This window comes from Acomys russatus, unplaced genomic scaffold (genome assembly GCF_903995435.1).
Source record: "Acomys russatus unplaced genomic scaffold, mAcoRus1.1, whole genome shotgun sequence".
Taxonomy (NCBI): Eukaryota; Metazoa; Chordata; class Mammalia; order Rodentia; family Muridae; genus Acomys; species Acomys russatus.
Window position 1 is genome coordinate 71,724 of NW_026131911.1, and position 14,865 is coordinate 86,588.

At 42.5% G+C, this 14,865-nt stretch overlaps 1 protein-coding gene and 1 non-coding gene across 2 annotated transcripts; both read left to right on the forward strand.

The window, feature by feature from the left end:
- Positions 1 to 152: 152 nt before the first annotated feature.
- Positions 153 to 13,571, forward strand: LOC127186641 (nucleosome assembly protein 1-like 1). The gene is made up of 4 exons (XM_051142886.1): positions 153 to 206; positions 7,374 to 7,410; positions 12,060 to 12,145; positions 13,381 to 13,571. Exons 2-4 carry the CDS (start codon positions 7,394 to 7,396, stop codon positions 13,554 to 13,556), a joined length of 279 nt encoding a protein of 92 aa, XP_050998843.1. The 5' UTR covers positions 153 to 206; positions 7,374 to 7,393; the 3' UTR covers positions 13,557 to 13,571.
- On the forward strand, positions 7,592 to 7,735 carry LOC127186642 (small nucleolar RNA SNORA48). Its single transcript, XR_007830400.1, has one exon. It is a non-coding gene; the product is annotated as a small nucleolar RNA SNORA48 (small nucleolar RNA).
- Positions 13,572 to 14,865: the final 1,294 nt, after the last annotated feature.

Consider the following 14,865-nt stretch of genomic DNA (forward strand, 5'->3'; position numbering starts at 1 on the left):
GGAGGAGGGCGGGGGGAGCGGCCCTACGTGCTGACGCTAATTGTATATGAGCGCGAGCGGCGGGCTCTCGGGTCTTTTTTAGCGCCATCTGCTCGCGGCGCCTCCCGCTCCCGCCGCCGCCGCTGCCGCTGCTGCCGCCGCCGCCGCCTGAGTCACTGCCTGCGCAGCTCCGGCCGCTCGGCTCCGCGTCCGAGTCTCCTGGAACGGTAACGGCTGGGGACCGAGAGGACCGGGCGCGGGGGGCCTGCGAGGTGTGCGTGGAGGGAATGGAGGAGGCCGCGGGCCGCGCTCCTGGGGGTGGGGGGGTGTCCGTGCGGCCTGAGGGACCACGGGAGCGGCGCCCGCTGCGGGGCGCGCGGGACAGCGAGGCCGCGGGGGCGCACTGGCTCGCCCGGGGGACGCCTCTGCCTCGGTGTGTGCCCCCCAAGCCCCCCGGTCACTCCACGAGAGGGACGGGCGAGGCAGGCCGCGGGGGTGGGGGGTACGGAAGGGACGGGGAGGTGGGGGCAGCCCCGAGCTCCGCCCGCAGGGAGGGCTGCACAGGCCGCGGCCTCCGCGCTGAGGAGCGCAGACACGTGGGGACCGCGCGCGTGCGGCGGGAGACCCCGGCCCCGGGCCCACCCCGACTTCCCCCTCAGAGTTGGAGGAGGAGGAAGGGTGGGGACGAGCATCAAGCCCCTAAGGGCTCACACGCTAGCCTAGTCTTCGTGGAGGAATGAAGGTGCTAGCGCTGGGGGAGGATGGGGTGGGTGGCGGCGGGCGGCGGCGAGAGCAGCTTCCCATCGCCTGGGTGTTAAGGGGTTAACGCGTGCAAAGCGTTTTGGCTTAGGGGGTTTTGTTTTTTGTGTTTTAACAAGAGATCTGTTTTGTGTCTCGCAGGTTCAGTTAGAACTTCGATGGGTACCATGGCCGGGGTTATATTTGTGTGAGATTGATCCCAGTCTCCTTAAACCTCCAGATGGTTCTAAGATGAAAAAAAAAAGGGGGGGGGTGGCTTGGCTTGGGGGTGGGGTAGGTGAAGGCTCCTAGGCTAATACACCGACAACGTACTTTTGCCCTCAGAATTCTCACTAGGGATGAAGTGGTAGGACCATGAAGTATGGAGCAAGGCATTAATATTATTGACCAAGCTCAGTGCGACACATCCGTAAGGATCTCTGGATGGCGTTGAAGGCAGGGAGGAGACAGGTTCTGCCGGCAGGGCTGGGCTTTTCAGAACCAAAGGGTGCACCAGCCACACAGGACTGTCTTCAAGGCCTCCTTACTTCAGACTATTGCCTGTCTCTAAATTCTGAAAAGAAAACGTTTGAAAGGCTCCCAACACTGACTAACCTGAATTCAGGAGAGCTGACACAAAGTTTGCTTTTTTTTTTTTTTTTTTTTGAGAATGGGTATCATCAGATCATCTTTTCAAACTAATAGGCAAAGGATACTTTGATTGGATCAGGGAAAAACCTAAAACAGATTTATTCAGAAACTAACTGCGAGTAAGGGGTTTTCGGTGCTCTTGGGCATAATCTTGTGTCAAACTTGTCCCAGATTTAAACTGTACTTTAACTTAACTCTGAGTCGGGGGATTTACTTTAGCATTAGTAGGGACTTAGACATCTGTTATAAAACCTTGACTTAATATATGTTCTTTTTAAGCCAGCCTTTAGCTTACTAAATAAAAGTTAAAGGCTCCTCAACATCAACAAGAAAAGTGTATCAGTTTTGTCTGTTGCAAAAATGCCTGTTCTTTTGTATATTTTGCTTTTAATCTTGGGCCCTATAGTTGACAATAATTTAATGAGCTGAGTGTGGCACCTCTGAGTTGTCCTTTCATGAGCTCCAGTGTGACTAAAATTCTATAGTTTATTTCATTATTTGCTTGCTTGTATTGGCCTCAGGTGACCAAAGTCCTTACTGGGAAGGAAAGGGACTGAAAGAGGCAGAATATGACTAAAAAAGATCTGAAGGTGCCAAGATACATGGCGTATTTTGTTTGGTTATAAATGAGAAAGGATTAAAGAATCTTAGAGAAATAGGAGGCATCATTCTCACATTCTAAAACTAAACCTAAAATAAATAAATAAAACTAAACCTATTCTGACCTATATATCACACTGAGCAAATATGCTATTGGTTTGTAGGAAGTGTTAAGCTGGGAGGACCGAGTAGAAAGGATTGCCAAGCTTAAGGTACTTAGGACCTGCTTTACAGAAGGGCCTGTTAGAGCTGATTAAACTTCGTCTTCAAACTAGTTGTAGAAACTTTTGTTGTGTGTGCTTAATCACAGAGTGGACTGTGTTCGTGGGGCATGAGAAGTAACTGCTGCACCTTGGGTTAACTGCCTTTCATTGCTTAAAATGCATTTGGACACAGATTTTTTCACATTTTGATTTTTTTGTTTTAAACTAGAAAAGGGGCTATAATTTCCTTAAAATAAGTAGAATACTTCAGGGGCTGGAAAGCTGCTGGTTTAGGGGTTCAGAGCACTCCTTGCTTTTCCAGAGGCCTTGGGTTCAATTCCCCATACCCACATAGCAGGTCACAACTGTCTGTAACTCTGGTCTCAGGGATACAACATGTGCATGGTGTACAGACATACATGTAGACAGAATACTGACTCATAAAAATAAAGGTTACTAAACATTAAGGGGGGCATGCCATGGGGGAGCAAATAGTCAAATCAGTGTTCACTGAGGCCTGCTTTTTTAAGACTGGTTCTGTAGCTCTTTTGTCCTGAAACTGCTGTGTAGACGAGGCTGCTCTGGAACGCCTGGATCTTCTTTCTCTGTGGCTCTGAGATGAGAGGTGTGGCATTTTTTACGTTCCATATGGAACTTAGTAAATGTCAGCATTAGTTTTCTCTTGAAGCTGTCTTACTGTGTATGGTTTAGATGGTAGTACTAAGCTTATTTACTATTACTTAGTTTTGCAGTGATGATTTACAATGAGTAACATTTTTAAGATTTTGTGTGTATGAGTGTGCTGCTCACATGTATGTCTGCACCATGCATGCCTGGTATCTATCTGTAAAGGTTAGAAGAGGAGTCAAATCCTCTGGTATTGGAGCTATAGTTGTGAGCTGCCAAGTGGGTACTGAAAATCGAGTCCAGGTTTCTGCAGGGAAAACAAGTGCTCTTAAACATTGAACCATTTCTCTAGCCCCTTTATATTGGGTTTTAAAGGATGTTGTCAGACTGCAGTGCTAGCTGTGGGTGTTAACTTGAAAAGCACTGTCCTGGGATTTGCTCTGGGGAAAAACTGCAAGTGTGTAGTCATGTGGTTTTGTATCAATATGGAATTTGCTTGCATGTGATGAGATAGTGGCTGCTTAGAAACCTTGTATTTGCATATGTGAGCTATGTATGTCACATACACAAAAGTGGAAGCTGCCTACGAATACATTGTTACTCGTAAATTGAGTTTTGCCAAATGCCAGTCCTTTGTACGTGTGCATATGCTGTTGGGCTGTGTGATGCTCTGGATATGGAGTTTAATATGGGCAGTTGTGACTTGGTTTCACTAGGATGAATGTTTTAAAAGGTGCTTTTTAAGCTAAAGTTGATTTGGAGCCATATTGGCTGCTGGGCCCTGAACTAATTCATGTGCTGGAAGGGGTTACTGAGTTTACTGGTTTTGGGGAGACGGGTAGGGGTTTTCAAGACAGGGCTTCTTTGTGTAGCCTTAGCTGTTCTGGACCACACTGGCCTCAAACTCAGAGATCCACCTGCCTCCTGGCTGCTGGGATTAAAGGCATGCACCACTACCACCCTCCCCTACTGTTTTTGTTTTGTTTTTAAATCTTAACTAGGAGAGTGGGTTTTATAGAGTTCCTTTTGAGTATAGATTGGTGTCTCGTTACGTCTTGAAACTTCTTAGTGTTTTATCCTGTATATTTCTAGAATTTGTATCCAGTCTCAGCTAGATTTTGTTATATCCTTAATCTCTCTTCAGTATTTTCTTTCAATCCTGCCTTGCTTGCAGTATGACTTCTACCTTCCTTTAACTTGATCCATTCCTAAGCTGAACCTAATTTAATATTGGGCAAACCTATTTAGCTTGATGTCAGTGTTTTATTTTTACTCTAGAAATTCTATTTAGTTATTTCTAAGTTTGATATTGTTAACAGATGATTGTCGGATGTTTTCTTCTGCCTCTCCTCCCCTATTCTTCCTTCCTTAAGATCAAACTCGGACCGTTTGCATGCTGGGAAATACTCTATCTACGTTTAAGGTGTGCCCATAGTTCCAGACTTCATAAGACTGTCCATTTGATGGTTATATTTAGGCTTTTATAGTATAGGACTAGGTTTTTTGTTTTGTTTTTTGTTTTTGGCATTTCTAGATAGAGTTTCTCTGTAGCCATAGCTGTCTTGGACTAGCTTTGTAGACCAGGCTGGTCTTGAACTCACAGCGATCCACTTGCCTTTGTACTCCTCGGGTGCTGGGATTAAAGGCGTGCCCCACCATGCCCTGTTTAGAACTAATTTCTTGCTTGTTTGGGAGGAAGGTATCCTTCACTTATTTTGCATATGCACAGAGACAGCAAGCAGTAATTAGCTTGAATCATCTGGTTACAGAAGATGAGTGAAGGCTAGTACTCCAGTAACTTCAAAGTGTGGGACCCTATCCCATAGAATGCACATTTAGGAAGGGTTTTCCACTTTTGTTCATCTAGGTAATTGGTCACAAGCACTCTGAGAAGCTTGGCTTTAGGTAATTCTGTAGAAATCCTGCCAAGTTAACAATATACAATATTCCTTACCCATTTTCTTAACATAAACATGAAGGAGTATGCTTTTAGCCCTCACATCATCTGAGCCTGCTTATTTTAACAGTTTGAGAACTTTTTGGATGTTATACCTATGCATTTATTGTAACAGTTTGCAGGGGGTTAGTTAACTCAGCAAATCCTAAAATGATACCCCCATTACATTGGTGCATATTGTAAAACAAAATAATACAGAATGATAGTCACTGTTAGGTCCGTGCCTATAACCTTAGCATTCAAGAGTCTGAGGTGAAGATTGCCAAGAGTTAGAGACCCCTGGGCCAGCCTCGGCTACAGGGTGAGCCCCTGTTTGCTTTCACATTCTATTTGTCCCCATTGTCTTCCTTGTTACATGGAACTATTCTTGTTTCTTTTTTTTTTTTTTTTTTTTTAATTTTAGTATTTGAGACAGGGTTTCTCTGTGTAGCCTTGGCTGTCCTGGACTCACTTTGTAGATCAGGCTGGCCTCAAACTCACAGTGATCCGCCTGCCTCTGCCTCCCAAGTGCTGGGATTAAAGGCGTGTGCCACTACGCCCGCTATTCTTGTTTCTTATGTGCCATTGTATAAAGGTCTTAGGGAGCTGGAAGAGTAGCTTAGAGACATCGGAGGCTTTTTTATTCTTTTGCCTAAATTACTTTCCAGAAAAGTAGAGCCTAAGAAACGTCCAGATTTAAGAATGTTCGTCCCAGTTTTTCCTGCCTTCAAAGAAAATCTTTGATTTAGTAGGCTGAGAATAATCTCAGTTGCAGTTCAGTAGAGATTAAAAATCAAATTTTCATAATTTTTAATTGGTATTCATAATTGTTTCCTAAACATTTTATAACTTGGCTGTTGCTAGAGAGAATTCAGTGTGGCTGTGCACGGCATAAAGTAAGTGGAATGGACTGGTGAGGTGATAGGTAAACATTAGGGTGCTTGTTACTCAGTGATGAGGGCCATGGATACCTACCTGTAACTCCAGACGCACACTCAGACATGCCTGCAGTCATATTACAGTCCGTACAACGAGATGTGTTTCTAAGTTCTTGCCTATACAGTGTGAGCAGAAATCACACACACTGTTTCCAGGCTTCAGTTCTAAGGCATTCCCAGTGCTGTCTCCATGTTCTCTGTTTTTCTGATAAAGTGTGGTGTTTGGGTGAGTCTTCAATGGTGCAGGGAAGCCATGTTCCAGCAGCTGATGGTGTACCATAGTGGAAGGCTTATGAGTAGTCACAGAGCAAGGTTGGGATCACCTCTATGATGATCACATGACTGAGAACTAAACTATGCATACAGTGCTGTACTGCTTGGTTTCAGTTACCACTTTCTTCACCTAAGCCCCGACTCTGGGCCTCTTTAGAAGCTTCAGATGCTAAGAGGAACGCAAGAGGGTAGCTCTAAGAAGTAGGTTTTTAAGAAGACATGTTTCTCTGTGTAGCCTTCGCTGTCCTGGGCTGGTAGACCAGGCTGGTCTTAGAACTCAGACCTGCTTGCTTCTGCCTCCCCAGTCCTGGGATTCCAGGCGTGCACCACGCACCAGACTAAGAAGGACGTTTTAGGCAGAGTCTTCTACTTAGCTCAGGTTGGCTCCCTCAGTGCATTAGCTGTTTAACGTACTGGGGCCAGTTTTCATAAAATTGGTAAAAATACTAATATTTAATGCTGTCACTAGCTATTAAGCTTTTTAGTAGGACAGTAGTTAAGCAAAGTTTTTCTTTTTGAAGTGAATTTAAGTTAAATAGTTAACGGTTTTGGGCTGGCAAGATGGCTTACCAGGTAAGCCTGATGACCTCAGTTTTAAGCCCAGGATCCACACGATGGAAAGTAAGAACCAGCTCCTCTAAGTTGTCCTCTGATCTCCCCACATGCCTTGATATACTAAAAATAAATAAATGTCATTTTAAAATACTGTCAAACAAAATGGAGGGGCTGTAGAGATGGCTCAGGTTAAGAGCACTGGCTGCTCTTCCAGAGGTCTTGAGTTTTAATTCCCAGCAACCACATGCTGGCTCACAACCATCTATAATGTGATCTAATGCCGTCTTCTGGTCTGCAGGCCTATGTGCAGGCCAAGCACTGTAAAATAATAAATAATTTTTAAAAATTGATTGTTTAGGGGTGCTAATATATACCTCTAGTCCTAGCCCTGGGGAAGCAGAGGCAGACATGAGGCCAGCTTGGTCCAAGTAGTGAGTTTCAGACCAGGCAGGGTTACGTGATGAAAGCCTCTCTTTAAAAGCTAATCTAAGGGCTGTCATTAAAAGTATTTGACTAAAGATCACTGTACTTTCATTTGTGAAATTACAAAACCTAGCCTGAGTTTGTTACACTGGACTCTGTTCCAGGATTTTTTTCTTTTCTTGTCTTTTTTGGTTTTTCAAGACAGGGTTTCTCTGTGTAGCCCTGGCTCTCTTGGACTCACAGAGATCCGCCTGCCTCTGCCTGGGATTAAAGGTGTGCACCACCGTGCGCACATCAGGATTTTTTTTTTCTTAACACATGCCATTTTAAAGGGAATATAGCTACTAGATTTTGTGTTTTATTGATTTCATAGGGTTTCACTTCAATGTTTTTCTTAGCTTTTTAAAGCAAGCCATACTTGGTTTTAACACTGATTCTTTTTTCTCTTAGATTTGTGGAGGTCTTACAAGATGGCGGACATTGACAAGTAAGTGGCAGATAGTTTGTTCCTCTTCAGAGACTTTGTATTGTGATGTAGTTAATAGTACAAACTGTATTATGAAAATGTGTGTTGCTGACATACATTCTTTGGTGCCTACTTTTGGAAGTTGGGTGGAATATCTACTCTAAAATACATTATATTTTATCACTCATAAATACAGTAAATCACCCCCTGGCAATGGGCAAAGAGACACCTTGTTGGTGGTGTTGTTCTGATATCAGTCAGGGGCAGAGCAGATGGCAGTCCTTTGTTCATCCTAGCTTGATGCCTGGCTTGGTGGCCAAAGCTGTTTTATGCCTAGGGCACATAAAAGCCAGACAAGATGGTGCATGCCTTTAATCCCAGTACTTGGAAGGCAGAGGCAGGTAGGTCTCTGAGTAGGAAGCTAGCCTGGTCTACATAATAAGTTAGAGCCAGCCAGAGCTACATAGTGAGCCTATCTCCAAGAAATCCAAAAGAAAGGGGAAATACAGCAAACCATTTGTCAGTTTAGTTTTAGAAAAGTGCTGAGCCTGGTAATAGATCATAAATACTTGGAGAATATTTTAGCATGTGTATGTTTTTTAAAACAATTGTCTTATAAACACTAATGCCTGTCTAAACACATGTAGAATATACATACAGCAACAGTATGCATTCAAGTTAAAAGTGGGAAGAGTCTAACAGCCTTTCTCAATTGCATTCTCCACCTTCTACCCAGAGTTCTAAGCACTATTCTCCGTTTTACTTTAATTCATTTCCTTGTCTTTCTTTTCTTCCTTTTCTTTTTGAGACAGGGTTTCTCTGTAGCCTTGACTATCCTGGACTTGCCAGGCTGGCCTTGAACTCACAGTGATCGCCTGCCTCTGCCTCCCAAGTGCTGGGATTAAAGGTGTGCGCCACCACCGCCTGGCTTTCCTTCCCTCCTTTCTTCTTTCCTTCCTTCTTCCTTCCCCCCTCTCTCTCTAGATAGATAGATATATCCTGGACTTGCAGGCCAGAAGAGGGCATCACATCCCAGTATAGATAGTTGTGAGCCACCATGTGGTTGCCAGAAATTGAACTCAGGAGCTGTGGAAGAGCAGTCGCTGATGTTGGCTTGGGGAGGAGGTGGGACAGTGCCAGGGTGTGGATACATGCTAGGTAGGGGCTCTGCCACTGAGCTGTCTCCTCAGCTGAGTGTTGAATTGTGCAGTAGGAAGCACTGCCTTAAAGCAGTAGCGTAACTTTCTCGAGGCTCTACAGAGGGTTGTTCTGACAATTTGGAACATAGGTGTGAGCAATCTTTTTTTTTTAATGTAGTGTGTTTTTGGTGTGTCTTATAGAAATGCTGTCAGGGAGAATGGGATAGGCTGTACAAGATTTGTCTCATTTGACAGTTGTCTTACTGGCTCACCATGGGTAAATACAACCCATTAATTAACATGTGTTAAAACAGTCAGTGGCTTTTTAGGGCATGGAGTTGGGAGGTACTTTACCATAAAGTCAACACATACATGGAAGTATGTTTGTGTAACAATCTTGGCCTGTGTTTAAACATGCTTGCTCTCTGTAGAAGAGAGCAAGGACATATAGCATGACTGAAAGTTACCGTTCTTTATGCTTATAGTTAAGGAATAGAATATATATGTTTTTAGAGACAGGGCTTCTCTGTGTAGCCTTGACTGTCTGGGACTCTTGTAGACCAGGCTGGCCCTGAACTCAGAGCAATCACCTGCCTCTGCCTCTCTGAGTGCTGGGATTACAGGCTTTTGCCACCACACTCAGCTGTGTGGCTCATTCAATATTGGGTCCTTTCATTCGGCTAAATTCAGTGGCTTTCGGCTCTACCACATGTTTATTTTTGGCCTACTTGTTCACTGACTTATTTCTTCTCTTTCTGCAGCTTGTTAGACATTGTATCTTGAAATGCTTTTAGTATCCCTTAGCCAATTTTCATCTTTGTCTCTTTGTTCTTCTCTGAACAGAGATGCAGAGGCTTTATTTTTCTGTTTGTGTTCTCAAATATATTGCTTTAGGTCTCGCTTCCCCTTGGTTTCACTGATTGTAGTGTCTTTCTCTGAACGTTTCCTTCATATTTAGTCTGTCTTACTCTTACTTTCTTTTCTCCTTTTGTTTTAGACTTCATTTCTAATAGGCTTTCCTAATGAGGTAGGACCATCTAATTGTTAGGATTGGTATTGAGAGATCAGGATGAGTACACTAAAGACAGTAACAATAGTTGGTTAGAAAATGAAGGTTTGCCAGGGGTAGTAAAGTACACATGTAATCCTAGGCAGAGGCAGGTGGATCTCTGTGAGTTCCAGGACAGCCAAAGCTACACAGAGAAAGAAACCCTGTCTTGAAAGAAAATAAAGGCTTTGTAGAGAGAGGGTCTTGCTACTGTGGGACTCTTAATGCCATCGGTGGTTGCCATGAGAATGCTGGGATCAGAGTGGTTCTTCTGCGGTGGTCCAGCTCCTTGGTGAGCAGAGTGCGTGTGGATCTGGCTTTCGTGTGTTGTGGGAATCAACTCAAAAGGCAGCTACGGGGAGGTCTGAGCGTTCTGTAGTCTGTGTAACTAGTCACTCAGAATAGCTGGATTCCTCAGGCCAAGTTATAAGTTTCATTTCCAGAGAAGGAACTGCCATATTTCTGAGAGGATTTAAGAATCAAACTACTTAGTATTTGTGCCCAGTCTTCCCTGTTTATGTCTTCATTCTTTGGCCCTACTTACAGAAGTGTTGTCAGTACTGTCATCTTTTACTCCTGAGGAGGCTATCAGGGTTTGACCTTCACATTGCCTACTTAGGGTTCAGTTCTTCCAATAAAGTGGGTTGTTACTGCAGTTTTCTGGCTTCAAAGTTTTGCTGTTCTCCTTACCTTGGCATTTAGTTTTAACACTTTAAATATATCCTTTTTGTTTTTTTAGTTGATGGTTTTGGAAGGTTTAAAAGTACATACAACAATTAGAAAAGCGGCAAATGATTTCTCAGTTGTATTTGATTTTATATATGACTGTTAGGCCTGGGAAGGTTGATAGAAAGGACTCTTCAAAGAGCCAGTAAACTGAGAATGGCTTGGGAGTGAATGTTTTGGGCATTTTGAGCCTTAAAACTACTCAAGCAGTTTTGTTGGCTGTTTTATTACTGTGTCTGTGTTCTAACACAAATTTGTATGTATAGAAACAGAAATAGGCTAGATTTGGCCATATGATATAGCTTGTGAAATCTCTTCTAAAAACCTAAGTAAATATCTGATGATGCTAAAGGTACAGCCAGTACATGTTACCTGACAGCAGCTTCTGGCTCATAAGGAGCCAAGGATCCCAGGAATCACTCGAGTTTCTCTGTGGTTTATAGGACCATAGATTTCTATTAGCCTAATATCTTTCCTACATTTGTCCCTGAATAAGTTATTTTTTCAGATGCTATTTAGACACAGCAGCTACTAAGTCCTTAATCCAGATGTCAAAATGTAAAGACATTACATTGAGGCTGAGCGTGAGCCTCAGGCACATTTCTGTGTAGAGTCCCAGTGCTCAAGATGAGACTGAGGACGGTGGAGCTTGTAGGCTGCCCTGTTACACCAGGTAAAACCTTGTCAAACAAAATAAACCCTTAGTCCCACCCCTGTCAGTGCTAGAAGGGATCCTAAGTCCAAAGATAATACAGTCTCCTCTACAAGTGTTTATAACCATCTGATACAACAAAATCTCTCGTTTGGTGTTTGGCTGCTTTTTCTAGGCACGGTTTCTCCGTATAGCCCTACCTGTATTAGGGCTTGCTCTGTACACCGAGCTGTCAAACTCATAGAGATCTGCCTACCTCTGCCTCCTGAGTGCCAGCCAGGATCCCTCTGCTTTCAACTAACATCTTCATCCTCAGATGTAGTTACTTAATGGTTTCCAGGATGTCTCATGCATGGTCCACTATGGCTGCTGAAGCTGTAGTCATTCGTCTTATGCAGAAAGGATGGATTTATCAAGCTCAGAAAGTTTTCTTAGCTAACATTTTTCAAGGCTTCTTAAAGTTATATTTAAATTATTTCTATTTTTTAAGCTCTCACTGCCACAGCCAAAGCTGCATGGTGAGAGACATACTATCTAAAAAAACAAAACCAGAACAAAACTCAATTCACTGCCATAAATTACGCAACTTGGTGTAGGCCTGTAATCCTAGCACTCTGGAAGGTAGAGGTAAGAGAATCAGAAGTTCAAGGCCATCTTGAGCAATATATGTTGAATGAAACAAATGTACAAATGTACCCAAAAAAGCAACAAATAAAATATCATTGCCAAAACCTAGTTGTAGCTAGTTATGTAATAGGCTAGGAATGGATTGCCACCTAGGTGTTTTGCTGCCCTAAATAATGAAAAGGCTCTTCATTACAATGATGCGAGAATGTGGTCTTTGGATGTGAATGTGAAAACTTTCCTGAGGTCACAAACCTATCAAACTGCAGTTTTACAGGTTGAAGTATAAGCTGGTTTGGGCTAGATGGTGTTAAGTGCTTCAATTAGTACTTGTCTGCATAAAGAATTAGAAGGCTGAATCACTTTTTGAATTTCTGTCCTTTGAAAGAAGCATATTTATTTAGAAAGTCAGTGCAAGTTTCTCTGACTTTGTTTTGCAATTCATACATTTAAACTACGCTGTGATGCTGTGACATTGTAGCAAAGAACAGTCTGAACTTGATCAAGACTTGGACGAAGTTGAAGAGGTAGAAGAAGAAGAAGCGGGTGAAGAGACAAAAATCACAGGTACTCCTTTAGCTTCCCTCAGGAGCCGGTGTCTGCTGCTGTGTCTTCTAGAGGAGATGGTGAGACTGTCCCTGTGCTGGGGCCCTACCCACTGTCCTTTATCTCCTGATTGTCCCTGAGTCTAGTAATTGTGTTTGTTTAGGAGAGAGGAGGCGGTAAGCAAGGAAGATGGGAGTGTAATAGCTCAGTGTTTCACCACTACTGCTGAGTTACGGTGCGCCCAGCTATGTCAATAGCGGGGTTTAATCTGACCTGAGAAATAGAAGGCTGGAAGTAGGACTTCCTCAGCAATGCTTCTAATCTGGTTACTGTTTAGTTATGTGGTAAGCATTGTGTGTGTGAGTTTAAAAATGCACCTTGTGGGGCTGGAGAGGTGGTTCAGCAGTTAAGCGCCCTGGCTGCTCTTCCAGAGGTCAAGAGTTCAGTCCCCACCAACCACATGGTGGCTCACAGCCATCCACAGTGAGATCTGGTGCCCTCTCATTTTTAGCCAATTGGATTTTAATTATGAGAGTAGAGTTCCTGCCTTTGAAAAGTTTTCAGTTGCCCTAATTGATGTTGCTACGTGATTTTTGTTACAGCTAATTATAATCTAGTTACCGAGTTAGTATTAAAACCTAATTGATCTCCAAGAATATAACTGGAAATATTTTTTTGTAAATTTAATTTTTCAAGTTAAGTAGTATAATTATAAAGTCACTAATTAAAATTTTTGGGCCTTAGTTGCAACTTCTGACTATCTTTGCTACTAAGTTAATTTTCAGCAAAGTGGGAAATCATGTAATTTTGTTAAAATCTCAAATCTATAAATGTACATAAAATAAAAGCATCAAACAAAACATCCAGACAACCCCTTAATTTTCTCTTGTCTAAAATTGTCAGTGTACCAGTTTCCTGTGAATGCTGACTACCCTGAGATTACTGACAAGAGTCACAGTAGGCATCTGGACAAAGCTTTGGCCCACAGTGAGAGGGGGGGAAACAAGATAACAGGAACAACGCCCGCCTTGTGCCCATTGCTAATGAGAATAACCTAGAAATCCTGTCCATTAAAGATCTTAGAACCCCAGACTTTTCAAAGTGCTGGGTTTTCCTGAAAAGCATTTCACTTCATCATACCAGCATTTTATGAGCCTGATAAGAAGACCTCGTGATTGGATTGTCCAATGGAAACGAAGCAGAAACATTTCATAAATCCCTCTTTCAATTGCCCCTTCCCCCTTTCTTTTTAAAAGCGCGTCAGCTAACTGTTCAGATGATGCAGAATCCTCAGATTCTTGCAGCCCTTCAGGAAAGACTTGACGGTCTGGTAGACACACCAACAGGATACATTGAAAGGTACAAGCTCTTTTTTTTCTTCTCCCTTCCTTATTTATCTTCTATAAAAAGCCATCTGAGTTTATCTATGTGATCCTGGAGAGCTAATGTCTGTTAGTATCTAGTATAAGATTTGGGATGGGTTTAAGAAGTAGAGGTCTGATTAGATTGTGCCTTGACTTGGTTGTTCATGTCTGCAGGAAGTATACCGATCCTAGCCATTTCTAGGATTCGTTTAGAAGTTTGTTAGAAATGTACAGCATTAGGAATACAGATTACATCAGGTACTTTCTGATTGGAAAGGTCTGTCCGTGTCTATCTTTCTCTGCTTACTGGAAGTGTTTCCTGGCTTTGTGTCTTACTGTTCCATTACCTGCTCTGCCTTTGGACTCCTATCTTGACACATTGTACTGGATGGCTGCCCATCATTTTTTTTGTATTTCCTCTTAAAGCAACTGACAATTTCTTTGGGCTGTTTTTGAATCGATTCTTAAAGGCAAACAGTCTTTACCTGTACCAGTCTTGTAGCAAGATATCTAGAAATGCTAGAAATTTCCAGAGATAGTGTGAATTTGTCACTGCCAAAAGTTGACATCTAACTTTTATAGATCTTCTTTTCAACAAGTCTAGAAGCTATGATCTTGTTTCGCTTGTGTTTTCTGATACACTGGCTGCTTTTCAGAAAATGTGTACGCCTCGTAGCCCGTTTGTGCCCTCTGCTCATTGCTTACTGAGGTTCCTGCCATTTCACATTCTTTCATCTTAGCATTCCAAAATACTTTTATCTATGGAGTCCTTCATTAAGCAGCAATCCTTAGTTTTTATATTAGCAAAATGGGTAGTGTGATTTTCATTTTGTTCTTGTGGTTTCAATTATTTAGGAAATCTTTCTTAGCTCCTACATTATTGTTGGCTAGTTTTAACTTTCACATTTGGGTCTTCAGTTCCTTCATAGCCCAGCTTTGTACTTGGTACAGGTAAATATCCACTCCTTCCTGATTTTTAGTAAATTTTTATTACACTATATTAACTGTGAACCATTATACACTTAGTTACTATGGCTTCATAGTATGTGTTAATATCAGAGTGGGTAAGTTGCTTTCAACTAAACATGTTGGTCAAGATGTGATTCTTTTGTCCTTGTCACATCGGACCTTACAGTGTGTCTGGCAGGCATGATGCTTCTTTCCATACTGTCCTATGTGTAAATATAATCAAGACAGGGTTCTCAAATTTTAACTGAGAAGGTTTGGTGTTGGTTACATTGAGGTTTGTGGAGTGATGCTAGTATATTGTAACTTCATCTTGTCTGTATACTTGTATCGTCCATGCTGTCTTCAGTTTTGTGGTTTCTTCATAGAATATTGGTTACATTCATTTCTGTATATTTGCATTGATGTGAT